Source organism: Fistularia commersonii, chromosome 26 (genome assembly GCF_037954325.1).
Source record: "Fistularia commersonii isolate RoL2024-O1a breed Wild chromosome 26, RoL_Fcom_v1.0, whole genome shotgun sequence".
NCBI lineage: Eukaryota > Metazoa > Chordata > Actinopteri > Syngnathiformes > Fistulariidae > Fistularia > Fistularia commersonii.
This window is the reverse complement of record NC_141309.1, coordinates 7,035,572-7,062,595: the sequence shown is the minus strand read 5'-3', so window position 1 is coordinate 7,062,595 and position 27,024 is coordinate 7,035,572. Positions and strand designations below refer to the sequence as shown.

At 42.9% G+C, this 27,024-nt stretch overlaps 2 protein-coding genes across 8 annotated transcripts in view; one reads left to right on the top strand and one right to left on the bottom strand.

Moving 5' to 3' along the window:
* Nucleotides 1-30: 30 nt before the first annotated feature.
* pole (polymerase (DNA directed), epsilon) lies at nucleotides 31-18,033 on the bottom strand. Its single transcript, XM_086173957.1, has 48 exons — nucleotides 17,969-18,033; nucleotides 17,696-17,831; nucleotides 17,531-17,611; nucleotides 17,362-17,406; nucleotides 17,195-17,287; nucleotides 16,707-16,861; nucleotides 16,469-16,613; nucleotides 16,299-16,379; nucleotides 16,093-16,200; nucleotides 15,900-16,010; nucleotides 15,664-15,749; nucleotides 15,321-15,440; nucleotides 15,074-15,206; nucleotides 14,884-14,997; nucleotides 14,535-14,747; nucleotides 14,345-14,452; nucleotides 14,115-14,243; nucleotides 13,899-14,001; nucleotides 13,411-13,557; nucleotides 13,160-13,305; nucleotides 12,885-13,033; nucleotides 12,649-12,741; nucleotides 11,639-11,941; nucleotides 11,297-11,492; nucleotides 10,975-11,189; nucleotides 10,759-10,861; nucleotides 10,590-10,670; nucleotides 10,384-10,506; nucleotides 10,059-10,268; nucleotides 9,093-9,305; nucleotides 8,865-9,008; nucleotides 8,649-8,789; nucleotides 8,400-8,553; nucleotides 7,629-7,735; nucleotides 5,974-6,150; nucleotides 5,660-5,883; nucleotides 5,018-5,238; nucleotides 4,730-4,934; nucleotides 4,439-4,612; nucleotides 3,412-3,537; nucleotides 2,434-2,566; nucleotides 2,133-2,334; nucleotides 1,915-2,046; nucleotides 1,636-1,829; nucleotides 1,331-1,531; nucleotides 1,107-1,232; nucleotides 426-515; nucleotides 31-336 (listed from the first exon to the last, which is right to left on the bottom strand). Exons 1-48 carry the CDS (start codon nucleotides 18,031-18,033, stop codon nucleotides 214-216), a joined length of 6,879 nt encoding a protein of 2,292 aa, XP_086030083.1. The 3' UTR covers nucleotides 31-213.
* A 1,991-nt stretch (nucleotides 18,034-20,024) lies between these two features.
* Nucleotides 20,025-27,024, top strand: part of acacb (acetyl-CoA carboxylase beta) — a 40,924-nt gene continuing 33,924 nt past the window's right edge. For 6 of the 7 annotated variants that reach the window (XM_086174441.1, XM_086174440.1, XM_086174446.1 and 3 more), the window contains exons 1-4: nucleotides 20,025-20,070; nucleotides 22,388-22,883; nucleotides 26,264-26,396; nucleotides 26,505-26,643. In XM_086174441.1, the coding sequence (XP_086030567.1) occupies nucleotides 22,408-22,883; nucleotides 26,264-26,396; nucleotides 26,505-26,643 (748 nt within the window). In that variant the 5' untranslated portion in view covers nucleotides 20,025-20,070; nucleotides 22,388-22,407. Of the gene's footprint in view, nucleotides 20,071-22,387; nucleotides 22,884-24,730; nucleotides 24,803-26,263; nucleotides 26,397-26,504; nucleotides 26,644-27,024 lie in introns of those variants that run through there. The other variant, XR_015108841.1, reaches the window with a different exon arrangement.

Here is a 27,024-nt window from a genome sequence, read left to right as displayed (position 1 = left end):
GATAAAAATACTTTTTAATGACAGTTCAAATATGGAGACACGCATTTCTCTTCCAACATGCTACAAATGGTATTTACAACACAGTCATTGTTATAGACGCAGACACCATGAGATCAGCAATCAAGGATGAAGACAATCTCGCCCATTTAGAGTCGATGCAAATGATGACGAGTTGAGCTTGACCGCAGAGGGAAAAAAAAACAAAAAAAACAATTACGTGATGTTCTGGCTGATTTGTGGACTCATCGCAAGCAACCAGTCGATAGTCTCCCCCAGGAAGCTCATGTTGTAGTGGGAGGCGATGTTCCGAAACACTGTGACCTGCTCGGAGAAGTTCTTTGAAAGAGGACAGGGAGGACAGTGGTTAAGAGTTGGAACAGTTCTAGCGAGTTCCGTCACCACATGTTGACCTTAAGGGGACAAACCTTGGTTGAGAAAGTGAGGTCGAAGCTTCCGGCGCAGTTGCAGTATAAGGGCATGTTGGCCTCTTTCACCCCTTTGCATTTGGTGCACACCTGCAAATCACATACGGAGGGTTCGGATTGATCGGAGCTCAATGTACTCTTTATTTATTTTTTTTGTTTGACATTTCAATTACGTCAACAATAGGCTACAGTTTTAAACACTGTATGTATACAACCTGTAGGATTTCTTTGAAATTTTTAATTTTTTTTTAGTGAAAGTGCTAATTCCTTTGCTGAATTGTTGGTTGAAAATAAACTTTGAAACCCTGAAAATAAACGTGTGCTTTCGTGGGGAATGAATAGAGCAATTGGGAAAAAAAACACAAAAATAACTACATTGTAATCAAATTGAATTTTACCACGTTTAAAAACAAACTTATACATTTGTTGATAATTTTATGCAATTTCTTGACTTCTATCATTACAAAAATATCCTCTAACACAACAGCCTTTTTCTTAAATCAGATAAAAATAGCCTTTATTAAGTCTGACAACAATCTCCTCGCAGTCGCCTCAGTTTCACAGGCCCTCTGACAGGTCCTGAACCACAGTTTATCATCCTGTGGAATTGGCACCTTTACCAATAACAGGTTATTTTCAGGTTTGTATTATATTTCTCTCACATTAATGTGTTCTACTCACTAGGTCCTGTAGCATGTAGCTCATCAGCTTCTTCTGCAGAGCCTCCACCAAAGACATCTCGATGTACTCTGTCTGATACTGGGCCTGGCAATTGGAGCAGAACCACTGGGGTAGGACGGATCCATCCTGAGGAGAGGCAGCACGCGTGTATCAGTAATGGGCAAAGTCGAATCATACAAATTAAAGCGTGTCCATGATTTCTTATCCGCTTTTGTGCCTCTTACTTGTGTCACAGACGGATCCTTACAAAGATCCAGGTCGCGGCAGAAATTGCAGTTGTGGCAAATGACTTCTGGCAGGATGTAAGAGTTGCAGGGATCGCGAAACTGGGCGTCCTCTGAGAATTCTCCCACATCAACCAGCCGGAGGAGATGCCTCTTCAGCTTGTTCACCTGGTGAATGATGTTGCTATCCAATGAGAGCACCTGAGGAGACAAACATTGGGAGGTAACAACCCAGCACGCACAGTATGTTAAGTGTTTTCTGACTTTACTGGCTCGGTCAATATTGGGCTTGCGATCGCATTTACCTGGCAAACATATTTGATAAACTCTAGTGCTGGGTTGTTCAGTGGCAGGTGGGAACCGGGCAGGACGGGGAACATCTCCGAGGGCTGGGTCACATTCCTGGTGCCGGTCACTTTCTTTTGTATTTTTTGCGTGATGGTGAAGAATGTCTGTGTCAGCTCGCTGGAAACGTATTCCTGGGAGAAGGAGATCATCCCTGCGTGGCAAGGGGGGGGGGATATTTCAAAGAACGTCATCTCTGAAAGCTCCGCCCGAGGAGAGCGGCGTGCTAAATGTCTTACCTGGAAGAGCACTCGCATCTGCCGCCGCCTGCTGGGAGACCTGGCTATTTCCACGTCTCTTGATCGGTGTCGCTCCGGGCGTGTTGCGTCTCAGCTCCTCCTTCATGCTCTGGTACACGGCGGCAATGTACGCTGAGTTGGATGATATAACCAACTGTCAGCACCTCAGAGCCCATCTTCTGTTGCCATGGCATTGCTTTAAGGAGTCGTGCATTTACCCGACACTATCATGAGGAAGTACTTCTGGCACGATGCAGTTTGCGGCAGATACTGCATGATGTTCCAGTTGCTCTCAATCAACTCCTCCACCTCGTCGGTCTCTTCATCCTCTTCCTCCGCATTCGCTTCGTCCCCATCCTCGTCCTCACTGCCATCGTTATCTTCATCCCTTCCATTCTTTTTGTTTGGCTGGCCTCCTTCCTAAGAAGCAGAATCAGAATGCGGGAAGCAATCGGTTAGGCGACCGAGATGGATGACGTTAGATCGAAAAACAAACAAACAAAAAAAAAGTTGAAGTACCTCGCCGTATAAGACGCCGGGAGGCAGTTTGCCCTTCACGCCGCCGTAGTTTGAAGAGTCCATCCACAGCAGGAACTCCCAGCAGCGGGAAAAGGAGATGGACAAGGAATGGAAGATTTCCCTGGACTGTATGCTAGAAGACACACGGGCGGTGGGTGGGGAACTTCTTTTAGTTGTTGGACGCACAAGTTGTGGGAATATTTTAGGTTATATTCAGTCCTAGTATTGGGACTATTTGTGTTTTTCTAAGAAATGACAGAGGGGCTACTGCGTGACGGTCTCACTCAGGGAAAACCTACCGTAATCATAATGCATTGAAAGCAGAAAGTCAGCAAAATCACCATCATCAAGATCTAAAATTTATAAATAAAGGCCATGTAGTCGTACCTGTCTGTTTACACAAACCTGTCTGCTCTTTGTGTTGTATAAAATTAATACACTGTAAAGGAGAACACATAATCATTGCTTAAAAATATGTTTTTCACAAGTGGTGATGACTGTATTTGTGTTCTTTTTTTTTTTAATTTTCATTATATTAAATATTATGTATATTCCAATATCTTAAAAGTCTTTAAGCCCTCAGAACCAGGAACTTTATTGGTGTTACCGGTAGTAAAAAATAAAAATGTATATACTGTACATCATCTTGAAATAGGATATTTCACATCTCTGATTATATATACTTTATGTCTATGAAGAAATCATCTTCGCTAAAAACTTTGAGCTCCATGATTTCTTATTTTGTTTTTTGTCAACAAATACTGCAAAAAAAAATCACTCATTTTTGAATGATAATCTCTTAATCCCTGGGGATATTTTAATTCTCCCATGCTATATATTGCCCTAGAACAAAGTAGAGTGGCTGATATATGATAGGATATGTGTGATGAATACAAAGAGAAATGTGGTGACGTGCAAACTGAAGAATGCTGGTTCTTTCTTAGCACAGATGTGACCTGTAGTGCCTTGATGCTTCACCTGTTGGTGATGTACTCAACATATCCAATGGCGTCATCCAGCCTCCGTTTTTTAGTGCACAAGATGATCCTGTTGAAGTTTCCGTACACCACGGTGGAGCCGAGACGCTTGAATTCTGCGATCAACCTGGCAGTAGAAAGAGAGGAGATGGTGGGGAAGGGGAAAAAAACACAATTTCTGCTGTCATCTTATACTGATCCTATTGAAACTTGATTGTTGCACTGAAACTGCATATCTCATAATAAGATCGACAAGAATTAAAGTTAATTTCAACCCCCTTATTTTTAATTTCAATTCATTTGACACATTTAGTCTAGCTAAGCTGCTGGAAGAGCCCACACCTGCTGCTAGTTTTAAGCCAAATGCTCTGTCTACAGTTTTCTTTCAAAAGAAAGAAAGAGTACAGAAGGTCCTTGGTAAACGAGTGAGTGCCATAGCAGGGGACACTTGTCAACAACCCGATACTGCAGAAGTAGCATCTGATGACGAAAGACCGGGCTCTGGCACCTGACGATAAGCGGTCAGTCAGACCAGCTGCCCGTAAGTGTGCAGTGGACAGCCGATGACAAAAGTGGCGCTCCTGACAATAGACGCTCTCTCTCTGTTAGCATCGCAACACAGTTGCTGCATGAGCATCAGCGACAGGACAACTCTTGCCTCTTTGCTCGTCCTCATTTCGATGCTCATTTTTACTTCTGTCTTCAGCGTTAACATCCTCGCTCACGTCTCTCTTGTGTTCAAATGCGAAGGTTTGAACAAATGACATGTTTGTGTACCGTAAGATAAAATGAATGCGACCAAGCCCAGCGCAACCTCATGACGTCATTACCCAGACAGCATTCGGACGTAAACACAATGGCGGCCTAGAAGTGAAAATTTTTCATTTTATCCAAGCAAAGATATGCTGAGAGATTTTATTTTCTTTTTTTATGTAACTAGTCCAAATATTGACCATATAGGACAATACCAGTTTGGTAACTGGGGATCCCTTTCGGACATTAATATAGATTAACAGTGCAGCACTCACTGGAGGAACACCTTCTTCATCATGCTGTGTAGGGTGCGGTACAGTGCCGGGTCATAGAGGAGAGAGCTGGGGGACCGCAGCCAGCGGTAGAAGTGCATCACCTGGTTGTCCGCGTACACGTTGTGGTACTGAGTGATTTCTCTGACCCAGCCCACCACCATGCTCTTCAGGATCCTGCACACACAACGACAAGTTAAGTCGGTAAACTGTAAGATTATGGCGCTGAGAATGGGTCACAAAGAAATATGCTCGCTGTTATAACTGACGTGCTATGTTCAACTGTCTGCAAACCTGAAGGTGTTTGAGCAGAGGGCCGTCTCATCGTAGCTGGCAAGCGAACTGGCTCCTTGGTTTCCCGACATCATGTCCTCCAAAGAGGCCTGCTGAATCACGTCGAAGCTGACCCCCAGACTCGCCCCGCCCTCCATGTCGTTGACGTGCTGCGACTTGAGGATGGTGTTCACCGCGAGGCTTTGGAGGTCCAGCTCCACACACACTTCCCAAGAAAGAAATGCGAAGCATTCGTAAAAATACACATTTATTTTACAATCGAGATACTCGGTGCGAGTGTTTACGTACCTGTGGAATAGCAACCTTGGGTGTTGATTTCCACCGAGCACCTGTCGTCGCTTTCCATCACCAGACGGCTGTCATCGGCCTCCTTCCCCCCAAGGTCAGGCCTCGCCGTGGGCGACAACCACAGCAAGTGATTGTGTTTGCGCAGGTGCCTTGCCAGGAACAGGTCTGAACCGAAGATGGACACGTCCTGTGGCAGGTTCCCCACGGGTAAGTGGTAATACCTGGCGGGGTGAGAGATTTTAGGATTCATTATTTTAAAGTTGATCACTTCTTGGTGCTAGCAACAAAAGCAGGACTACTTCATTGTGATATCATACAATATCATACAATATCTCAAATATAAATGACAAAGGAATTTCCCCTATTGGGATCAATAAGGATGATCTTATCTTAAACCATTTAAGTTGTCTTCTTCAATGTCGGAATTAAAAAGGCCTCAGAATTTCACGGTAATTTCATCGGTTCATTGGATGGGATGGGGCTGTGTTTTGGTGGCATGAAACTCTTTAGTCCCAAAAAAAAAATCCATAAATTAGCCACATCATTGTTTAAGTTGCAGTGTTCAAAGCGTGTGAAAAAAACATTGCAGCTTATAGGCCCGAAATTACAGTAATAAAAATAAGTGGATCTGAGGGTTTTTACCTGGCCATGTCAAAAGCCTGTGACAGGCAGCTGTCAAGGTTAAGGTAGTGACGGATCATGCGCCTGGCGCCGTGGTGCTGCCAGTCCAGGACGTTGTAGTTGATCTCATCAATCACATGCACCGGAACCACAGGGAATTCCTCCAGCACTGGCATACCCGCCGCCAGCCGCCGCAAATCCCAGTTGGACTGTACAGCAATGAGGGTCGGCCCCCGTCGCTCCTCCTGAGAAGGGAGGAAAAGCCAAAGGAGACACATTTAATTACATATGCGACGTATTAAACGACATCGCTGTGATACGTTTGACCTTTTTACCTTATAGTTTAGCAACGTGCGTTGGATCGCACGGTAGATGGCCCTCACGTCGTTTTCAGCTCGGACCTCAAAGTTGGTTTTCTCAGGAGGCAGTAGCTCCTCTGTAGTCTTCTTCAGGAGAGCGGTGCGCTCCCCGGTGTAGAGGTTACTGAGGTTGGGCATCTGGTTACTGCGAACCTTTGGGAAGAGTTGACGTGAAAGCTTTCAATGCAGAAGGCTATATTTAAGACATAGATGATAGTGGCTGGAGGGCAAACTTTGTACTCATCCGACGTTTAGCTAGAATATGGTAAAATCTTGGTAAAAACCGCATGTCGTGAAGTATTTATATGATTTTGGTTACTTTTTTTTCCCCCAGATGCATCTTTAAAAGAGGCCTTAGCTGTTAATATGAGAAGATTCTAGCTCTCCCTGGAAGTATTTCACATTTCCGTAATGAAAATGGAACTAAATTTGTGTTACTTAATCACAAACTGCAAGAATGTATGCTAGAGCAGGTCCTTCATTCCGTCTGCTGTCAGCATTGTTGATGTTGCTTACAGGCATCACAAAAATATATTTATACATTCTCCAGGACACCTAACCTATAACCATTTATTTTATTTACGACCCACATCATGTCCACCTGCTATTCTATAACCATTCCCTACTTAAGGCATTTCTTTTGATATTTAGTGTATGTATTGTACATAGTTTTGGTTCATTTTGTATCCTTATTTGTATATTCTTTTATTATTACTATTTGCACACAGTTCTACCCAGTAATGTTGCTGTTACAATTGCTTGTTATTACAAGGCTATTTCCTCCCAACTTGAGGCAAATACATCCATCGCATGTGCAAACCTCTCCGGTCCCAATACCACTGTTGTGATCATACACGCGCGCGCACTACACACTGCACACTACACACCAACTCAATCGTTCAGTGTTAAGGACTGCCAGACACTACTTGTTCCAGCCATTCAAATTCAAGTGTCACACCTGACCTGAATTCTGTTTTTATGTGCCTTGATTAAAAAATGTGCGGTTCTGAGAGGTAAACGCCACATTACTCTTAGTCAGTTGGCTAAATAATGTATTTCCAGCACGGGGGGGGGGTATGGGGTACTATTGAGTAATATAAACAATGCAAGGTTCCTGCTCAGCATTACCATCTCCCTCTTCTAATCAGTCATTACCAAACCTCAAGTGGATGCCAAAAAGAATCGCTCTTTGTGGGCAAGATCGATGGGTTTCAGATCACATGTTCCTCCTCTCGCATTTCACTCTGAACCATCCAGTTGTCCTACAATGCTCATAACATTGCCATGGCGATCCTTTCTTTACTTCTAACATCCCTTACTTTATTGGCTCACCTCCTTCTCCCTGAGCCTTGAATTTCATGGATCTCAATATGCAATCATTGAAAATGACAATGTGTTCTAGACAGCAAGAGAAAAAAAAAATGAATCCGATAGATGTTAGTTTATTTTAGCAAAGTTCAAATAATTATTTAATTCTTTTAAAATGACCTTGCTTCGATGAATATTCGCATCCAACAGACACTTCTATAACATTGGGCTGCATACATGTTGCTTTATGGATATTGATTCGCTCACAAGATCTGACCATGTCAACAGTATGGTAAAAATATGTGGTGGAATGGGATTCTTACTGTGTCCAGGACGAAGATGCTGGCTTTGCGCTGAGATGGGATAAAAAGGCCAAAAAGAGCCTTGTGCCCCTGGCTGCGGTGGTAAAGGTACATGTGACGGATGCTTCCTGAAAAGACAGACATCACATACGTGTCTAGTATCATGCCTGGATTTCACCGACTTTAGATTTGTCTCTGGTGTTGGTAGATATTAGCTTAAGGGTCCAGCATGCAAGCGTGTTTTGGCTTTTTCGTACACCGTATTTCAAAGCTCAGTCCAAGTCAAGAATCAACTTGAAACAAAACACAAGCAGTGGCGTAAAACTTGAAAAATGCAAGATAATACAAAATGTATAAATATCTACCTGCGCTTTAAAAAAAAAAAAACGGCACTTAAAACAGCCCCTTAATGACAATGAACGGGCTTCAAAAATTCCCTGTCAGTCATAACCTAACTTTGTCGGAGAACAGTTTTACCCCAATTAGATCAAGCGACGACTATTGAAAAGGTTCAAGAGAAGCACCCTTGCTTCCAACCTCCAATGTAAAGCACTCTGACCAGAATTTGTGGCAGTGAAAGGATTTTCCTGTGGTTCTTTAGTTAAAAACCCTGTCTTACAAACACTATGGTAATTGTCTTGTTGGGATACTTTACTTTGCAGCAAAAAAACAACATACACACACTCCTGGACAACATGCCAAATAATAACAATCATAATAATAATAATAATGATGATAATCATAATAATGATAATGATAATAATAACAATCAGTGGATGAAACAGGTCCTACCAGGCTCAAGGTAGCTGAACTGGGCCAGAGACCTCATTTCCAGATGCTCCAGCTCAAAAGTATCGGCTTCCCTGCCCGCCAGGTCCCTCATGGCATGCTTGTTAACCATGCACACACATCCGAGCTGCACCAGTGCGCGAAACAGCAAGGGGACCTAAAATTGTGACCAAAGCATAACACGTTGATTTTGTTTTGGGGTATGAAAAGCTCATGATTCAGCATGTGGCGGATTTTATCTGTCCCGCCTACCTGTGTTTCATAGACGCCCTCGATGTCTGGGGCCGAGAGGTCGGCGTTGATTTCATTGATGTGCTCCTGGTACATGTCCTCCGGCACGCTGTACTCATACAGGTAGTACACCACGTTGGAGCGGGGCAGCATGCGGTTCACCTGAGGGCCAAATGCTCCGTTTGACACAGCGCCATAGCAAATATATTTCAACAGAGGGGCGGGGTAGATATGTACCTTTTTATATGCTGCTCCCTCCTCCTGCTTGGGGACTTTCTGGTTGACGTAAAAGACGCGTGGGATGTTGAGCTTCATGCAGTGGAGGTCGTTCCCAATCACAGCCCACAGCTTGTACAGTCCGGGCTGATTGGTCTCTGCAATCTAAGAGATGTAAAATAATACCATTGGAGGAGACAAGACTATTTTTCCTCAGATGCGGGGGAGCCATGAAGTCCATTTTTGCACCTGCACGATTTGCCAAGGCATGTCCAGGATGCTGCGAGCCGTCCTGCGGAGGAAACTCCCGAGGCCTGTGACGGGCCCATCCCTGATCACGCCTCCGCCGGCAGGCTGGGCCTCCCCATCCAGCAGCCTCCTCTTCTTCTTTCTCTCCTTCCTCTGCCTCAGCTGCAGCTCCCACTTCTTCTTATGGTAGCGCAGCCACACCAGAATCTCCTCCTGGAAACAGACAGTACAAGTAACAGTTTGGTGTCTATCTGTTTGTGCTCCTGGCGGCAAGTACGTCTTTAATTTGCTATAGCAGTTTACCAATAAAAATTGGTCCAGACTCTTCAGGAGGGAAATTTGTCATTGTTAGCACAGGGGACTTTCCAACATGTCCCTGATTAATAACTCAAAGAGCCTTTTCAGATTATTACGATTGAAACGGAGGTGACCTTTGAACAGACTATGTGACTACAATGAAAACTGCATTTTATATTCTCTTATTGTGCGCATGTGAATTCTGGATTCATAGCCAAACGGTGTTATGTGGGTAAATGGTCACTTTAGAGGGGTTTCCTTGAGTCGTGGTCCTTATTCAAAGAACTGATAATAAATTGCTGAAAAATAATTGAATTGTTTGATTTAACACCCGAAGTTGTTAAAGTATGATTTAAATCAGATAAATACAGATTGTATCTTTACTCACGGCAAATACCACATTCCTGACTTAGCGGACATTATTTCACAGACTCACACACACTTTCTATTCGACTGTACCTCTGAGGTGACAGACAAACTATAAACTCAGTGTTTCTGAGAACAAAAACATCGGCCAAAATGAAGAAGTAATCAGTCATCGTCTTCACCGCTTATCCTGTACTCAGGGTTGTGGAGGAGGGGGCTGGAGCCTAGCCCAGCTGGTAAGAAATAAACTGCTAAAAAAAAAATAAAAAACATAGTAGACTGGTGCTGTTGCCAATTGCCTACCCGTTTAGTTCCCATGGGCGGCGGGGGTCCCAGGACTTCCCTCCAAGACTGGGTAAGCTCAATGTCCTGAGACTCCACTTGGCTGCTCTCCCCTTCGGATGCTCGCTTCCTCTTGGTACTGATGGGGATGGCAGGCTGCAGACGCTTGGCTGACATCCCAAAGTCCTCAATGTCAGCGGGTTGGCTTCCCCCGTGAGGTTGATGAGCCACCTGTGAGGGGAAGTGAGGAGGAGGCAAAAATACAGTATGAAGAAACAGTATCTTGCACTGACACTCCACTGACTGACTAAAAGATTTAGAACATTTGACTGTGCGGCATACCGACCTGTCTTTTGCCCTCAACGGTGAAAATCTCACTTATTTTCTTCTGCTTGTAAATATCGTTCTTCTCCAGGAGTTTCTTGTGAAGCCAGTCCGGATGCCTCACTCGGGGCACGGGATTCTTAACCTGACGAAAACATTAATTATTTAAACTGACTGGTCAAAGAACAGGGGACAGATAAAGTGACGGTATATATGTGTGGTTATTACCTGCTGCAGGGCCGCGGGGATGGTGATGATTTTCTGGATGGCGCTTCCCAATCTCTCAATGTAGTAACTCCAATCGAGGATCTGGCGGTGGGGGGGAAGGGGGCACATGCGAAACGCTTTATTGTGAGAAATTCAAACCCCTGATCTCTCATTTTGTCTCGATCCTCACCGAGCGAATGTCAAAGTCATGCAGACTGGGCATCTTCAACCACTTGCGGAGGAAATGTTTTTTCACACTTGGCTCTGCTTGGAAGATAGCCAGAGGAATGGCCCTGGTTGGGACACACACATTCATGTCTTTATATATGAAAAAATGAATCTGCAGTTGCAAACTCATCATCGCCAATTGCATCTTTTCTGACAAGTGCACGCCTTTAAATTTCACCTCTCTGTGACAGGAGAACCCTCGGGTTTCCGGGAGATGATGTAACGGCAGCTCAGACCGGCGTCTTTCACCATCTGGTCCCCCAGAAACTCTGCAAGTCTTTTGGCTGTGCTGATGGACGTGGACTTTTGATCGCCGTAGTCCTCAAGCTTTTTGGACATGGAGCGGTTCTCCGAAATCAGGTCGAACAGCTCGGCGTCCGGCATGTTGGCGGCCTGGGCGACCATGGATCAAACGGTTGTTGAATACACATCCGGAACAAACAATATGGAGCATGACGTAAATGTCATTAACAACAGTGTTGAGAAGATGCAGTGTTTACCTTGCTGTACAAAACATCCAGCCAATAGTCAGCTACTTTGGCTACAGATGCATAGATTTCCTCCAGGGTGGTACCTTTGAGAAAAGCCTCAAATACAGAAGACTGGAAAATTTTGATGAGCTGGAGCTCCCCTCTCCGCTTCACTTCAAAACCCTTGAGCTCAGCCAAAGACCCGTCTTCGTTGAACACGGCATATCTAAAACGGGACGCAAAACCTTGAATCACTATGAACCCCACTTCATATTCCAACATAAACATAACAGCCATTATGATAATGTGTGTGTATATAAATAAATAAAGGTAAAGATTATTGCAAATAAAGACAATCAACTCTTGCCATACCTTTTCTTCAGCTTCTTTCCTTCTTCCTTGGATGCGGGAAGGATCATGGCTAGATACGGCCCGTCCACCTCGAAGAAGATGCTGTTCTCGGACCTTGTTTCATACGTGAGGGATGCTGGGTCCACTAGCTCGTGATACTGCTCATTGGTGAACCCCTCCTTCACCATGATGTTAAGCATCGCGCCCGGGTAGGAGATGGTCACCTTGGGTTTCTTCTCATTGCTGGTCTTCACCACAAAGTTCTCAGGAAAGGTGTTGGGCAGGACACACCAGATGCCATCAGTGTCCAACTCAAGGGGCCTCCTGACTCACAAACGAGATGATGTCAAATGCATGCCGTGTGTGTCAAATCACCTATTCAATATGATAAATACAGTAATACCTTGACATACGAGTTTAATTCGTTCTGTAACTAAGCTCGTATTTATCTTAAAGACCAGACAAAGACGGCGGCGGAGGAGATAGGTGGAGTTTTTGATTTGGTTCCCCATCGTTTTACTTAATCTTCTTGCAACACACTTATTGCTACAATGAATTGCTAAATTTAACTTGCACACTATGCTACACTTAGTGACAGAGTGAATACTAGTTCTCTTTTTGAAAATGATCAAACGTCCCCAGCTCGCTTTGAATGACTCTTGTCCGCCTTGTCCGCTGACGTTCCCGACGTTTGCTACCCCCTGTGAAAGTGTTGTAACTTCAAACTGATGATCTCTGTCACAGTATCTCAGATAACAACTTCTCCATTTCTTTTAGGACAAGTCGACAACATGCATGCCTAGCTTGTGTTTTTCGATTATTTTTGCTGGGTTAGCTGGTGGTGGGATCGCACGTCTGACTGCTTTTAAACGACACTTCACGGTCAGCGGCTGCCACGTTGCAGTGAAACACTCATCCTGATCGCTCCTAATTCAGATCTTGGCTCGTATCTTGGAAAATTCTCAAGTTGATGCTCTCAGTCAAGGTTTCACTGTGCATTTAAAGTTTGGACACTGAGTTTGGACACTCACCCTATTTGTTCAATGAGTTCTCTGGCCTGAGTTATAATGTTGGCTCCAGTAAAGCACACAATGCCAGCCATCTCCATGGAGTACCAGCGTGCCCTGATGCAAACACAGATTAGACGGATTAGATCTGCTGCGTGTAACAGTTTCTGTCATTTGTAGCACTGATTGCGGCTTATTGTAATTTGCAGCTTATGCTACAGAAGAAGTGGCAAATAAGAAAAATTGAGGCCGTCGCCTACCCTTTCCTCATGACGTAGCCGTAAAAAGAGTTGAGAATACACTTGTGGGCCAGCTGAAGAGAGTCGTAAAGGATCTCCATGTTCTTGCAGCGTTTCACCTCTGCAGCGTCTCCACCTTCGTGGGCTGCTGAAAGTTTCTTCTTCCACACCTTAAATGAGGAGCATCACAGATGAATGTTGGAAGAGAAGCCAAATACTATATGGGTAAACATGAGCTACAATTCATAAAAAGCAAACAGCTTCTACCTATTTTGCAATAGTAAACTATCGAGTACCTTGTGAAGTCCTTTGAATTCATACCGGCGATCCCGGAAAGCTCTGACAGTGTCAACATAGAAGGAGTTTTCTCTCTGACAGATGGTAGTGACCCTCTCCTCCAGCCTGGTCACGTGCGTCTTCTTATAGGCCTTCTTACAGTAGTCTAACGGGAGAAAAAAAGTAACAAACAACATATGGATCACACGCTCGAAACAGGAGATGAAGGGCAGAGGGGGAAAAAAAAAAAAAAAAAAAAAAAAGGTGGTACCCGCTAAACGCTTTTTCTCATGCTTGGCCTGTTCCTCTCTGTTGAGGGTATGGAAGGCCCGCGGGGGACCATTGGGGAACAACGGTGGAAACTTCTCCGACTCGAGCTGCTGCTGGATGCGGTGGAACTCACTGCGGCTGGCGGGCACTGCAATCGGGCGATTAGATCCAGCACATTTGTGAATAATATTCAATTAGATTCACTTACTAACTATTTACCCCGTGATGTCAAATACAATCTTACAATTCATTGACTATAAAAAGCATAGAATTAGGAGTTGAAATATTTCCTGGACTTGCAAAGAACAGTCAAAAACAAACCATTAATATTTTTAATCAGGCAATTACCTGTGTATTGATGAGGACCGGACAATTATGTATGACATTTGTAAAATAAAAACAACTGATAACACCAGTGTGACAGTACTCTTGAAAACATTTTTTTGTCTAGTTTTATCTAAAACTACTAGATCCTAAGCAAAGGCTTACTGATTTCGCCTCTCCACTGCCAGTTCATCCTCCTCTGACAAGTAGCACCGGGCTTATTGAAGTCACACGTGGCACAAATGGCCTCATTTACCACAGCAGAGGGCTGGAGTGCAGATAAAAACAAACAAACAAACAAACAAACAGAAATGCATTCATATATACATATCTTTTAAGCTTTAACAAGAAGAAAAAAAATAGGAATGTCTCATCTTCTACCTGGAGCCGGTTGGTAAGGATAATATTGGGGTACATTGCTCCGACGTCCAAATGGTATATGAGGGGACATTCAATTCTATTTGGGACTTCTTTCAATGATGTCAGCTTAGTCTTGATCTCATCACAAACCTGCAGAACAACAAACCAAAAATAAAACACTTAAATATCCAGTATGGAGTGCTTAAAGTATGACAGCAGTGACTAAAAAAAAAAAAAGGAAATCAACATACCTCATTGAAGTTGGTGACCTGCTCTAGGGGGATTTTCTCCTCTTCTTCAATTGCGTGACGCATCGTCCTTTCAACTCTCTGATACAGAAAGTCAAATGCTGCCGGATTCTGTCAGTAAACCATAAGTAACTGTTAACAGGGACAAATGCAAAAAGAATTCAAGTAAAACAAGGGGAATAGTGGACCGTACCATTTTGAAACGGCAGGGGATGTCACTGCGGAACACCCCAGACTCCAGTGCTTCCACGTGGCCGCCCACGTAGGTTTCCGAGTCCATGACATGGCCGTCGTCAGTCTGTTTGTTAAAGACCTGCTCCTGCTTGTTTGGGAAGATGATGTTGGCATGGAAGGCCTGCACCATCAGCAAGGCTTCGCACAGGGTGCCCGAACCCTTCCGCAGCACCTGCCATCACGGGAAAGCATAAACGTGGGAAAGCCCAGGAACCGTGCATAGCATAGGTTGTGTATTGCAATATTGTACAAGTGTGCACACACGCACATGCACACACGCACACACACATACACACACACACACACACCTCATCGGGCTCCATGGGGATGATGGTGCAAAGAGCGAAGATGAAGGGGTGGACGTATTTCATGTAGAGGTAATACGTTGCCACGGCATCTGACACGGAGTAGGTTGCTAAAGTCTGACACAATTGAGAAAAAAAACAAAGGTCAACTAAATTCCTATTTGCAAAAATGCGCCCAAGTCCCTCCCCATACCTGGGGTTCCTCTGTCGCCATGCGGCACATCTCCTCGGGGTCCAGCTCCACAGGGTCATAGCCTAACTTAGCTTTAGCTGCTGCCTTCAGGTTATGGCTTCCCACCGGCAGGTAGCTGTCTCTCTTAACCCATCTGGGGAAGGGGAAGAAACAGGTTTCGATTGGTCTAGTAAAGTGACCCCGAGCCCTTAGAGCACATTCGGGAGAACTTTGTGTGCAACTGAAGACTTTCATATGATGTGCAAACCTTAAGCAGTCCATATGGATGGCCTGGCTGGACTTGTACTCCCCCTGGCTGTCCTTCTGAAATCCAATCTCCCTGTGCATGCTCAGTCCATGCAGCGAAGCCCGTGTCTCAACAAACGGCCTGATGGATCCAAACAGAAATGCGAGAGGGGAAATTGTTGTTCAACTGAATAATACATATTCTACTTATATATTAATCTATAATGGATTTGTGGCCTGCATCAAAAATTACAATTCCCTGTTGAATATACTGTGGGAATGATTTCAGAATTATAGCGACACTTGTTTTTTCCCTCCTCGCTCCCAGACTACGGTGACAGGAATGATAAATACAGATAACTCACCAATCGAAGAAGTCTCCATTGTATGTGACAAAGATATTGGGCTTTGTTTCTTGAACGTGATCGAACCATCGCTGAATAAGGGCGGCCTAAAAGCAAGGTCATAAAACAGCACATTTATACAGACGCAGCTGTTAAAGCATTACATTTGTGTGGTTTGAAAGACAAACAAAACAATACAAAAGGCTTCATTGTCATAAAAACTGCAGAACATTTGCTGCTCTACTACATTTGTGTACCTCGTCATCCTCATTGAAAACAGTAAAAGGCCCTTCGTATTCAGGTTTGGGTGTGAACTCGAAATCTTCGATGTTCTCAGAAACAATCTCCCTGTTTGTTATTAGAAATCCCTTTAAAAAGAAAACTCTGAAAGTTAATTTGACAAACACACAACTAAAACCAGTGCAAATGACCTGTGCTGAAGATCCTCACCTGTCCGTCAATCATGTAAGAGATCATCATAATTTGATCAGTCTCTGCATCCGGGAACTTGAGTGGCAGTTTTGTGGTCTCAATGTCAAAAGCCAAAACAACAGGGTCCTAAAAAAAAATCAATAAAAAAAGAACAAGAAACAAGGCTTTGTTGTGCTTGTATCTCAATGTGCAAATCATATACATTTTTAACAAAAACTTCATACAGGTCGCTCCACAAGGTCATCTCTCCGCACAATTTCTGGTGGGTAGGTGCTCCCCCTGTAGCGAACATTGTACCAGTGGGCCTGAGAAACGAAGATGAGGAAGATTAAAAGGAACCAGAACAAAATTATCTTCGCTATAATGTGCCAAATGTTCAGAGGTAGTTATTTACCACATGTATCTTGAGGTCGATGGACAGGCGGACATGGTAGGGCACGTCATATTCCCGCATGTCCACAATGTTCTCCAACTGGTCAGAGATGGTCTTCGATGTCCCGTCTTCTTCTGCATTCGTCACATTCCCACCAGATAAAGCACTGCAAAGCAGAGAGTGACAAAGCAGATCTGATTAAAAATAAAAACAAAATCACATGGTAACTAATAGGATTTCTATTAAAACATTAAAATACCTTGATAACATAGAGGTATAGACATGATTGGACTTCTCCCTCTCCCTGTTCTTGTGTACCGCTGGCGAGATCTCGCGCTTGACCTTGACCAGGTCGTCCACCGTGTTGAACGACAACTTTATATAGGCTCTCTTGAGCCCGACAAGGTGGTTGGGCTGCAAAGAGGAAGACCGGCAATGTTCAGCAAGTTCACCTGTCTGTGGGCAGTCACTTCAACCACATATGTTTACAGTATTAAATGAATACAAAAAAAAAAGAAAAGAAAGCGCCCAAAACAAAGTTTGTTAAGCTCATACTGAAGTGAGAAGTCAAGATAATGACTTTAGTCTTAATATTTCTACATCTAACAGTAGGATTTTATTCGATTCTGAATTTTGTCTCTGTAAATGAATCAAGGGCTAACATCCGCAAACTCTTTTGGGCTGTTGCTATGAATTCCAAAACACCTAAATGTGTATTGTGGAGGTAAAACAAGCAAACACACTCACAAGGTCAAGGTCCTCCTTTGGGACAATTTCAAGTTTGGCCCCTTTTCCCTGAAACTTCTTTGACAAATACGATATAACCTCCCTCTCGCAGTTCTGCAGTGGAAGTATGGGACTTTTAGTCAAATGTTTACATGGGCTCAAAAAGGACATCAGACGCCAGGTTTTACCTTTTTAGTCGCAACGTAAAAATAGGGCTTGAATGGGAGAGCCACCTGTAGACAGGATCAATATTAGAAGTAATTAGAATTGTTTCATAAGAGATCATCACCTATTCATTATTGTATTAATTATTGAATTCATGTGACCCTGGTTAAAAGTGCACTCCCTGCCTCTTACCTTAAACCTGCTCCCATCTTCCTGAACAAAATAATAATCCACGGCACTGATCATCCTCTTGTCTTCGTCCAGGATTTCCGTCTGGAAAATCATGAGTCGAGCAAGACGTTTAGATCAATAAATAAAAAGACAATAAGGTGATGCGGAGGAGTGGCTCCAACCCACCGGGTGCATATTGATCAGCCAGCCGGTTTTCTCCCCGGGCTCCTTCATCCTGTCGAAACCGAAGCGGGCGTCGATCTCGTCCGTGAAGTGGCTGCGTTCGAGCCTCTTGAGTGCTGACATAGACGAGCCATTGTCCCTGATTCAAATAAAAAAAACAGATTTTTGACACGTCTACTCGGCGAATGCCACAAAAGTTAGCATGACAATGTTGCGTTTAAAGTAGCAAACGTCAAGTTGCTAACGCTAACGTCGACACGATCCAACCGAACTTACTGAGTCTCCTGTCCCCCACTCTGACCTCGGTCCGCTCTGTACCTCCCGCTGTTTTGTAAAACCATTTTTATGACAGGAAAAAAACAACAAGAAAGAGGTTACATGCCCAAATACGATATACTTGTTTAAAAAGTTGAGCTTCCTTAAACGTCAGCCTTGCTTCGTCTCCCACCGGCAGAAGTCTTGTGTTTTCTTATTTTGGCGCGCCCGCGTAATTGTCGCGAGAGTTGCCTCGTGAATATCGCGAACAAAGATCGTTTAGTTGCATGATGACTCACTCTGAGCGGAAACTCCGATAGCAACGATTATTTAAGAATCAGAAATACTTTATCGATCCTGGAGGAAATCGACGATTACAATTCACAAACCCTGAACCCCGACATTCAATTTTACTTCTTGTGCCATTACAGTTTAATACATCATGCTGCTGTTACTGATTTTGAACTACTTAACTTAGAAACGTCTGCTGGTATTACTGTTTACATGTACAGTACATAGTGTACTATAACGTATATTTACATTTTATTTTATATTTAGCATTTGTGAATGTCCTTAACTGCTGTGCACTTTATTATTTACTTTAGTGCGCAATTGGGCAAACTTCGGCCCTTCAAATAAACTATAAAGTGCCTTAAGTAACGAGTGAAAACTATAAAGTGTTTTTGGGTCTTAAGTACCAAGTGAAAGAGAATGAGTGCACAAGAGTATGAAAAAATATTGTACATATAGCTTTTATGAAATATTGTACAGTTATGAACATATATACAGATAAATTATTACAATTTACAGTAAGTTGGTGAGATTTTTTTTTTTTTAAGAGTTCAGATTTTAACCCTCGTGCGATCTTAACATTGTGAAATGACCCATAAGACAATCTTTGTACCCCAGTGATGTACAGCCCACATGGAAACATAAACAAAAAAGAAGTATCACTTTTTCTAATGATGGGAAAAGTCATAAAATTTCAAGTTGGAAAAAAATAGGTTAAGGTGTTTTTTTCTACAGCTAAACGTGGTAGTGGGCCACGTTTGACCCGCAAGACAACACAAGGGTTAAGATTCTCTGCGGCTGAAGGGAGAGGAATTAAAAAGTCCGATAGCCTCAGGTAGGAAAGACCTCCTGTGGCGTTCAGTGGAGCTCCTCGGTGGTATCAGTCTACGGCTGAAAGAGCTCTGACAGGACGTCAGTGTGGCATGCAGGGGATGATGAACATTGTCCATGATCCTCCTCTCTGACACCTGCACAACAGACTCTAGCTTGACTCCCGGGACAGGACAGATCCATTGTTGAGTCTATAAGCCTCAGCTGTCTTGAGCCTGCAGCCCCAGCACACAACAGCGTAGAAGATGACGCTGGACACCACCGAGTGGTAAAACATCTGCAGCATGGTCCTACAGACGTTGAAAGATCTGAGCCTCCTGAGGAAGAACAGGCGGCTCTGACCTTTCTTGAAGATTGCCCACCCTTGCTTTAGTGTTAGGACATGTCTATGTGCGTGTGTGTTTTTATTTTGTCACCATGGGATCGTGAGACATCTTCTTTAGTCCTCTGGTGTGTGTAGAGAAATTGACAATAAAGCTGGCATACTTTTAGCCTAGTTTGTTTTGTCTGACAAAACAAATGCAACAATTCAATGAGATGAGATGAGATGAGAACAACTTTATTAATCCCGAAGGAAATTGTTGTGCCAGAGTTTCAAGTAAAAACATAACAGTAATAGATAATAGTGGAAAGGAGGAAGAATAAGAAATATAATGAAATATAAATAGGGTTTAGCTGTATTTCAACAAAGACCCTCCCATTATATAACAAACAAGTATTCCACATTTTATTGAATTTTTTTCTTTCACACAAATTAAACAATCAGAAGGAACCAACGCCCAAACTGTTTTTTTTTTTTTTTTTTTTTTTTTTTTTTTACACATAAAAACAGCAGAACCCAACCGACGCGTATTCGGACACGCGTGGCGCGTCTGTCCGGAAAAGAACGATCTTTGACGAAGTCTTCCGGCGTGGGAGGAGCCCGGCGGCCTCGCATATGTTTACCGGCCGGCTGGGGAGGAGGAGGCGCACCGCCGTGGAGGGGGGCCGGATGAAACGTGGTAGGACCATTTGACATTTCTAACTTTATCTGCGGTCGCGGAAAAACGATCTTGAACCGCTTAACGCTGCTTTGGATGAAACGTTGTCGGACACCGAGGAGAAAAAAAGACAAAAAGCAAACAAAACAAAACATGATGCCCCGGGTTTCAGTCCGTTTTTAGTCCGCTAATGACCGTAAAACCGAGTCGGTGCTTCACGGGAACATCCAAAATGAGTTAAAAACAATCGAATAACTCCCTTTTGCAAAGACAATTTATTCTGGTTAAGCATCTACTTTTAACCAATAACCGATTGGGTGTCTCTTTTGGCGGTCAAAGAAACTTCACATTCTCAAGAATTGAACTGCGATAACTGTTTCTCCAAAACAAGTTGGTCACTTTTGAAAAAAGTTCCCCTTTTGTGTGTGTGTGTGTGTGTGTGTGTGTGTGTGTGTGTGTGTGTGTGTGACTCAGCCTGTAATTGAAAAGCCGTCTGTTCTGTCCTCTAACGCTGATGAAACTTGGTTTGACCTCAACAGTTCCGAAAGACACACTTGTTATCTATGACGGAAATATATATATATATATATATATATATATATATAAATTAGGGGGGGTAGCTGATAAAACAAACAATGAACACCCCCATTCCCTTTCTTCTACCACATTTTTAATGCTCTATAAGTAAAACTTCATAAGGACTGGCTAAGCCCCGTTTTGTGTCTGTCAGGTGTTTGTGGCTTTTCAGGACAAATGACTCCTTGTCTCCATAATCAGTATCCCGCATCATGACCTGTTCTATTTTTTGGTTTTTAATTGAAAAAACGTGTCAATGCATGGTTTTATCCTACACAATGCTCCGTGTGCGTGCGTTTCACAAGAATTGCGTGCCTCTAAATTGAGCCCGTCATATCTTTGAGGAGCATATCCGAAGTGTTTTCCTCAGCCTTCATACCCCGTCCTGACCTTTGCTCCATATGAAGCCAGTCTTAAATCTTAATGTCAGCTGTTGCAGACTGAGCCCGCCTGCCCATGTCTGCGTTGTGATCGACATAACTTCGTGGATTTATCAATGAGGATCAAGCCCATAATCCAAAGAATTGCGTGTGGTGTCAAACAGCTGCTCAGAAAATAACAGCGGAATAGAAAGGTTTTAGATTTATAAGGCTTGAGAGAAAGAATGTTCAAATTTACCGCAATATGTTTAGTCACACTTGCACAAAAGTCAGTTGTTTTCATTTAGTCGGTATCTCGGCTTTTTTAAGTTCAACGCAGATCTACAATTACCCAGCATGCCCCTGTCCTGAGCAGACATCTGATCCGCAACCACCTTCAGAGGAAATGTCCACAGACTAGAATAGTACACAGCCCTCCCACCGAACAGCAACACTACACATTTTACAAACTTTACTTGACAACCAAAAATACAGTGTTGACTGACTTTGGATTTTCAAAACAACAATCAATAACTGAGAAATCAATTTAAAATCTGGTCCAAAACCACTGATATTATATTTGAAAAAGAAAAAGGCAAACATGATGCTATATACACACATACACACACACACACACACACACATATATATACACACACACACATATATGTATGTGTATATATATATATATATATATGTATGTATGTGTGTATATACATATATATATCTATATACACTGCCAAAAAAAATAAAGGGAACACTTAAAAAACACATCCTAGATCTAAATGAATGAAATATTCTTATGAAATACTTTGGTCTTTACACAGTTGAATGTGCTGACAACAAAATCACACAAAAATGATCAATGGAAATCAATTGTATCAACCCATGGAGGTCTGGATTAGGAATCACACTCAAAATTAAAGTGTAAAAACACACTCCAGGCTGATCCAACTTTGATGTAATTTCCTTAAAACAAGTCAAAATGAATCTGTGTTGCTTCCTGAGTGGACACTATGATTTCACAGAAGTGTGATTGACTTGGAGTTACATTGTGTTGTTCAAGTGTTCCCTTTATTTTTTTGAGCAGTATATATATATATATATATATATATATACACACACACACATATATATACATATACATATCACATGTGGTTATGAAAACCTGTGAATAAGTTTTGCACAAAGGACATTTTAGGAACAGATTGTGAGCGAATTAGCGCCATCTAGTGGACAATTTGTGTAATCACACCCTTTGTCTTTTTTTTTGTAGGGCCACCTTGTAGATTTTTTTTTTTCAAGCCCTGCGAATGATGAATAGATGAGTAACTTCAGTTTTTGCTCTGCAAACATTTGTGAAAGTTACCTTTTATGCATTTTGTCCTATTTCTGCTTTGCAGTCTCAGGAGGATGTCTCTGAATGCTCATGTTGGCAGTTTTGGGATTAATCCTATGGGTTCTGTTGCTACTGTGGAGGGTTGTAACCAAGAGTGATGCGATGCCAGAGAAAGAAGAGGAATCTCCGCCCGGCTGCCGTCCATCCGCAGCCGTGGAGGACATGCCTGCAAAAGGGGAGCATTCCATGGAACCACTTTCTAATACTTCAACTGAAGCCACCAGTGCCTCTTTGGGTTCGGAAGTAAGACCATCAGAGTCCTCGATGCCTCCACCCACTCAGAAACCCTCTGAAACCAAGGCGCCGATGCTGAGATCAGGGCACGGGGCAAGGGAACGTCTCAAATTTATCCTCGGCGCATCGGAGGACAATTCTTCAGACGAGGAACCTCTCGTCACCAAGCCCCCGAGCGGTTTTTCCCAGCCGTCAACATCCACCCCCAGGGCGCCAGCTCACCAGTCGTCCATCGCAGGGCCACCATCCAGCTCCTTATGCATCAAGTAAGTTTCTTCTTTTTGTATCCTTCACGGTCCGTAGTCATACATTTTTTTTTTCTTCATCATGCGTCGGTTGAAACTTTACACGGGATGTCCAAATTGGTTTTGCGCGTGAAAAGCCCTCCACATTGGAGAACTTTGCTCCTTATAGAGTTGGGGCACTTGCCTATCAGCAGTGGACCATCATAATATCCCAGATATACTGGTGTTACTCTAGTAAGAAGGCTTCTTCCTCCTTGGTGATGTTGTACAATTCCTGGCATCCAGTTTTACTCACCTTCGGCATTCATTGGTGTCATCAAATTAAGTTGTCCCTTTAACCTCCCGTACTTAACCTTCATTGTCATCCATTCCAACTTCTTTTCCAATGGTTGTTGTCATCCAGAGAGTTGCACGCTGACTCCCTCGGGTCTGTTCTCTAGAAGAATTCATTTGCCCTTTTACAGATATCTAGCTGTGAAGTTGTCAACTTGAAGTTGTCAAGTTGTCAGAGAAGAGTCACGGAATAACACACCGATCTCACAGTTTACCCCCCATCTGTGATGTTAGAAAGGTATAAAGTAATTCAGCGGGGGCGGAGGGACACGGGACGGACAATTATGACCGCGACGTCTATTATAGTATGATCTCATGGTCCACCATGTGACATCATGGCCCATTTCATTGGAGAGGAGAGGTTGCGGGAATCAGCCAACTGCCCTAAAAAGAAAACAAAAACAGAGGAAAATGATTGTTTGGAAGTAAACCGGCGTTAATAGTGGGACTACTTTGACAGCGAATGAGTTTTGAAAACAGAGAGTAGAACTCGACGGTTGCGGTAATGCAGGTCCACGTTCCCAAAGTTGGTAGCCCCTTACAGAGACGAAGGAAACTACTTCAATCGTTTCACTTAAGCGCCAACTGTTATCCCTTCCAAGAAGTCATCTGACAAACAATTCTGATTGTTTCGCCGTTTGTTTGTCAAAGGAAGTACAGTTAGATGTGGGTTCGACTCGCCTCGGCGCTCCGATGTGCACACTCTTCAAAAAGCGTTATCACCTGACCGCAACGGGCTGACCTGCGCTGTTATTGCATGCTGTACATGCCCGGCTCTATTATTGGAACAAGAGCCTGAGCGACGACTTTGGGAAAGGTGGTGTGACTCCAAATTAGAGTGCTGTTCACCGAGTGGAACAACTACCCTTTTTTTTTTTTTTTGAATTCTTCAGATATTTTATTTTATTTTTTTTTTAAGCTGATGTAATATTCAGCTCTGATAGATGCCGGGGATCGTTGGAGTTGCTTAGTGGACGCAGCTGTAGGTTCTTCTAGGCATGTTCAGTTTTAAAATGAATACATGTATACGGGACGCCAGCAGACCCTCGGGGAGTCCTTACGATGGGGGGAAAGGTAAGCTTTATGAGATGAAATGTTCTTTAATTACCCCATGCTTGGGAAACTGTTTAGCGGCAGCAGCAAGACATGCAAGGACAGGACAGTGACAAGCTAAAAATATACATAAAAATAAATAAAAAAAATAAACTCTGAAATGTTAAAGCATAATCTATAAATAAAAAAAAAAAAAACATAAATACTCTAACTTTCTAGTTTTGCAAGACCAAGATTCCCTTTTAAAATATTTTTAAGGGAATTTAAAAAGTGAACTGTGTTTTAATGTTATGGGCTTCCAGTACAAGCAGAGGGAAAGCTTTCGTCCCGGCACTGGCTCTGTGAACATTTGGTATGAGCACTTCCTGGGGAACTTTTAGATGTGGGAGGGGAGAAGAAGTGTTTTTGTTTTGGTCTTCGATTTTGCAGGGCGAATTTTTTTTTTTTTTTTTTTTTTTTTGCAAGCTGCAGCGAATAAGGTTATGGAATGCGAACCGAAACAATGGAGGGAACCATGTGTCAAAAGTGTCTGCTGGTTTTTCACATGTCGAAAGGTCGGTAAAATCAAGAGTTGGTCACATTCTCTGACTGCGGCTGCAGAGTTTGTTTTGTGCAGCGTTATCGCGCTGTTTATTCGGAATAATGATAATCTGCAAGTTTGAGCGGCTTCTGCAGGCGTGTTCAAAGACAGTGAAGGATCGCTCGCGCGGTCATGAGTATGTTCTGTACTGGCAGCGGCACGTAAGGAAATCAATAAAAACAGAATCTAGCACTCTTGACAGGAAGGAAAGGCAAACAGACGAAATCTCTGACTTTGCGTCATCTGTTTCGCCTTCTCCGCTCTCTTAACAACGTAGCAGCAGTTAAACCCCTCGACCCCCCGATCCAGACGAGAAGCAGAAAAGGCACTTTGTCTCAACCTGTAGTTGCGGATTGTGCACATTTTGGTATGTAAAGTTCGTATCAGCCCTGAACTCCAGCTCCACTGATGTGTGATATGTTCACATGTGGAAGGCAGATGGCGCAAACGTGAGCCAGGAGATAATCCACGATTTATAAAAATGCAGCACGTGTTGCATTTTTGCAAAGTGTGGAAAAAGCGCTGTTTCAACCTGATAGAGTTCCAAATATGGTAATGTCCTAAAGCCATAAATTTATGGATAGTTTAACACCCATGCTTTTTTTTCCCCATCAGTCTTAACCAACTTTATCTTGTTTTACTACAATTTAGTTTAATAGTAAACTAGGTTGGGAGATTTGCATGTTCGTGCCTCATAAATCAAACATGTTATTGTTACTGAACACGAGACTCCAGTGACTTCTCGAAGAAACAAATACTGCTTTCTAGGAAAGCAAACAAAAGCCCCGATATAACTTAAAAATAGTCAATTGATATTAGGCTTTTTTTCAAAACCGTCAGGTGAAATATACGTGTGACTTGAATAGATTGCAATTGAAAATTAGTTTTAAAAATATTTTGAATTCATCCGTTTGGACCAACTGTAAAAATTAAAAAAAACATGCATGCTGAATTTAGTTCCTGACAGACAGCTGCTAAAATTAAAATCTTTGTTCCCTTTCCTTCCAGTTGTTTCCAGTCCTGCGATACGCTTTTTTTAAAATCCCTTTCGCTCAGGGAGTTCTCAATAATCTCAACGGTTTCCCGGGATTGCATCGTCTGTTTCGTTGTCTGTCAGGAGAGGCTCTTAAGGGTAATTTTGAAGATAAGGCGAGACATAAATGTTGCAGACACACTGAACTTTGACTTCGGAGATTTGATTCCAGTGCTGCTGTTTGCCTGTCGCTGTTATTCACGCACAGCGCCTGCCTGGCCGGTACCACGCGGTTTCGCCGCTGTCCATCATGGCCACGGAGGTTTCTCGCCGTTTTCTTACCTCGACCACTCGGATCTGATTTCCGCAGAGGATTCTGTTAATTTTTTTTTTTTTTTTTGGTGATGCTCCGGAGTTTACACTCTTATAGGAGAGAGGAAATCGTCTTATTTTGTCTTCCAGGCCTAGCATGTCTGGTCCTCACCTGGTGAAAAAGGGACGTGAACACAGAAAGATGGATCTGCAGAGGGACTTCACCGTCGCCTCGCCCGCGGAGTTTGTCACCCGCTTCGGGGGAAACCGCGTCATCGAAAAAGTAAGAACCGAACTTCTTGTCTTGTATTCGGAAATCAAAAAAAACATTTATCACTCCGGCACATGGTCATTTTTTTGTCTTTCTACTCGTTTTTTTTTTTTGTTTCAGGTGTTGATCGCTAATAATGGAATAGCTGCAGTCAAATGCATGCGATCGATCCGTCGCTGGTCGTACGAAATGTTTCGCAACGAGAGGACCATCCGCTTTGTCGTTATGGTAACACCCGAAGACTTGAAAGCTAATGCAGGTTATTCTGACATTTCATCAATAATATCGTTTATTATTACTACTTTTTGTTATTATTGAGACACCCCTTTGTTTTGACAGATGTTTTCCAACGCCGCCTCTAAAAAGGGGTTCACCGAAAAATAAATATTAAAAAAATCAGTTCTTTATTTTTCTAGAATACATCAAGATGGCCGATCACTATGTACCTGTCCCCGGTGGGCCAAACAATAACAATAACAATTGTTTATTATTACTACTTTTTGTTATTATTGAGACACCCCTTTGTTTTGACAGATGTTTTCCAACGCCGCCTCTAAAAAGGGGTTCACCAAAAAAAAAATATTAAAAAAATCAGTTCTTTATTTTTCTAGAATACATCAAGATGGCCGATCACTATGTA

Coding starts and splice junctions, on each gene's coding strand:
- pole (XM_086173957.1), bottom strand. CDS start 18,033: ATGGTTTTACAAAACAGCGGGAGGTACAGAGCGGACCGAGGTCAGAGT. Junction 14,002..14,114: donor TCCTTACCAACCGGCTCCAG/GTAGAAGATGAG, acceptor TCTGCACTCCAG/CCCTCTGCTGTGGTAAATGA. Junction 5,239..5,659: donor CAGGCTTTTGACATGGCCAG/GTAAAAACCCTC, acceptor TCACCCCGCCAG/GTATTACCACTTACCCGTGG.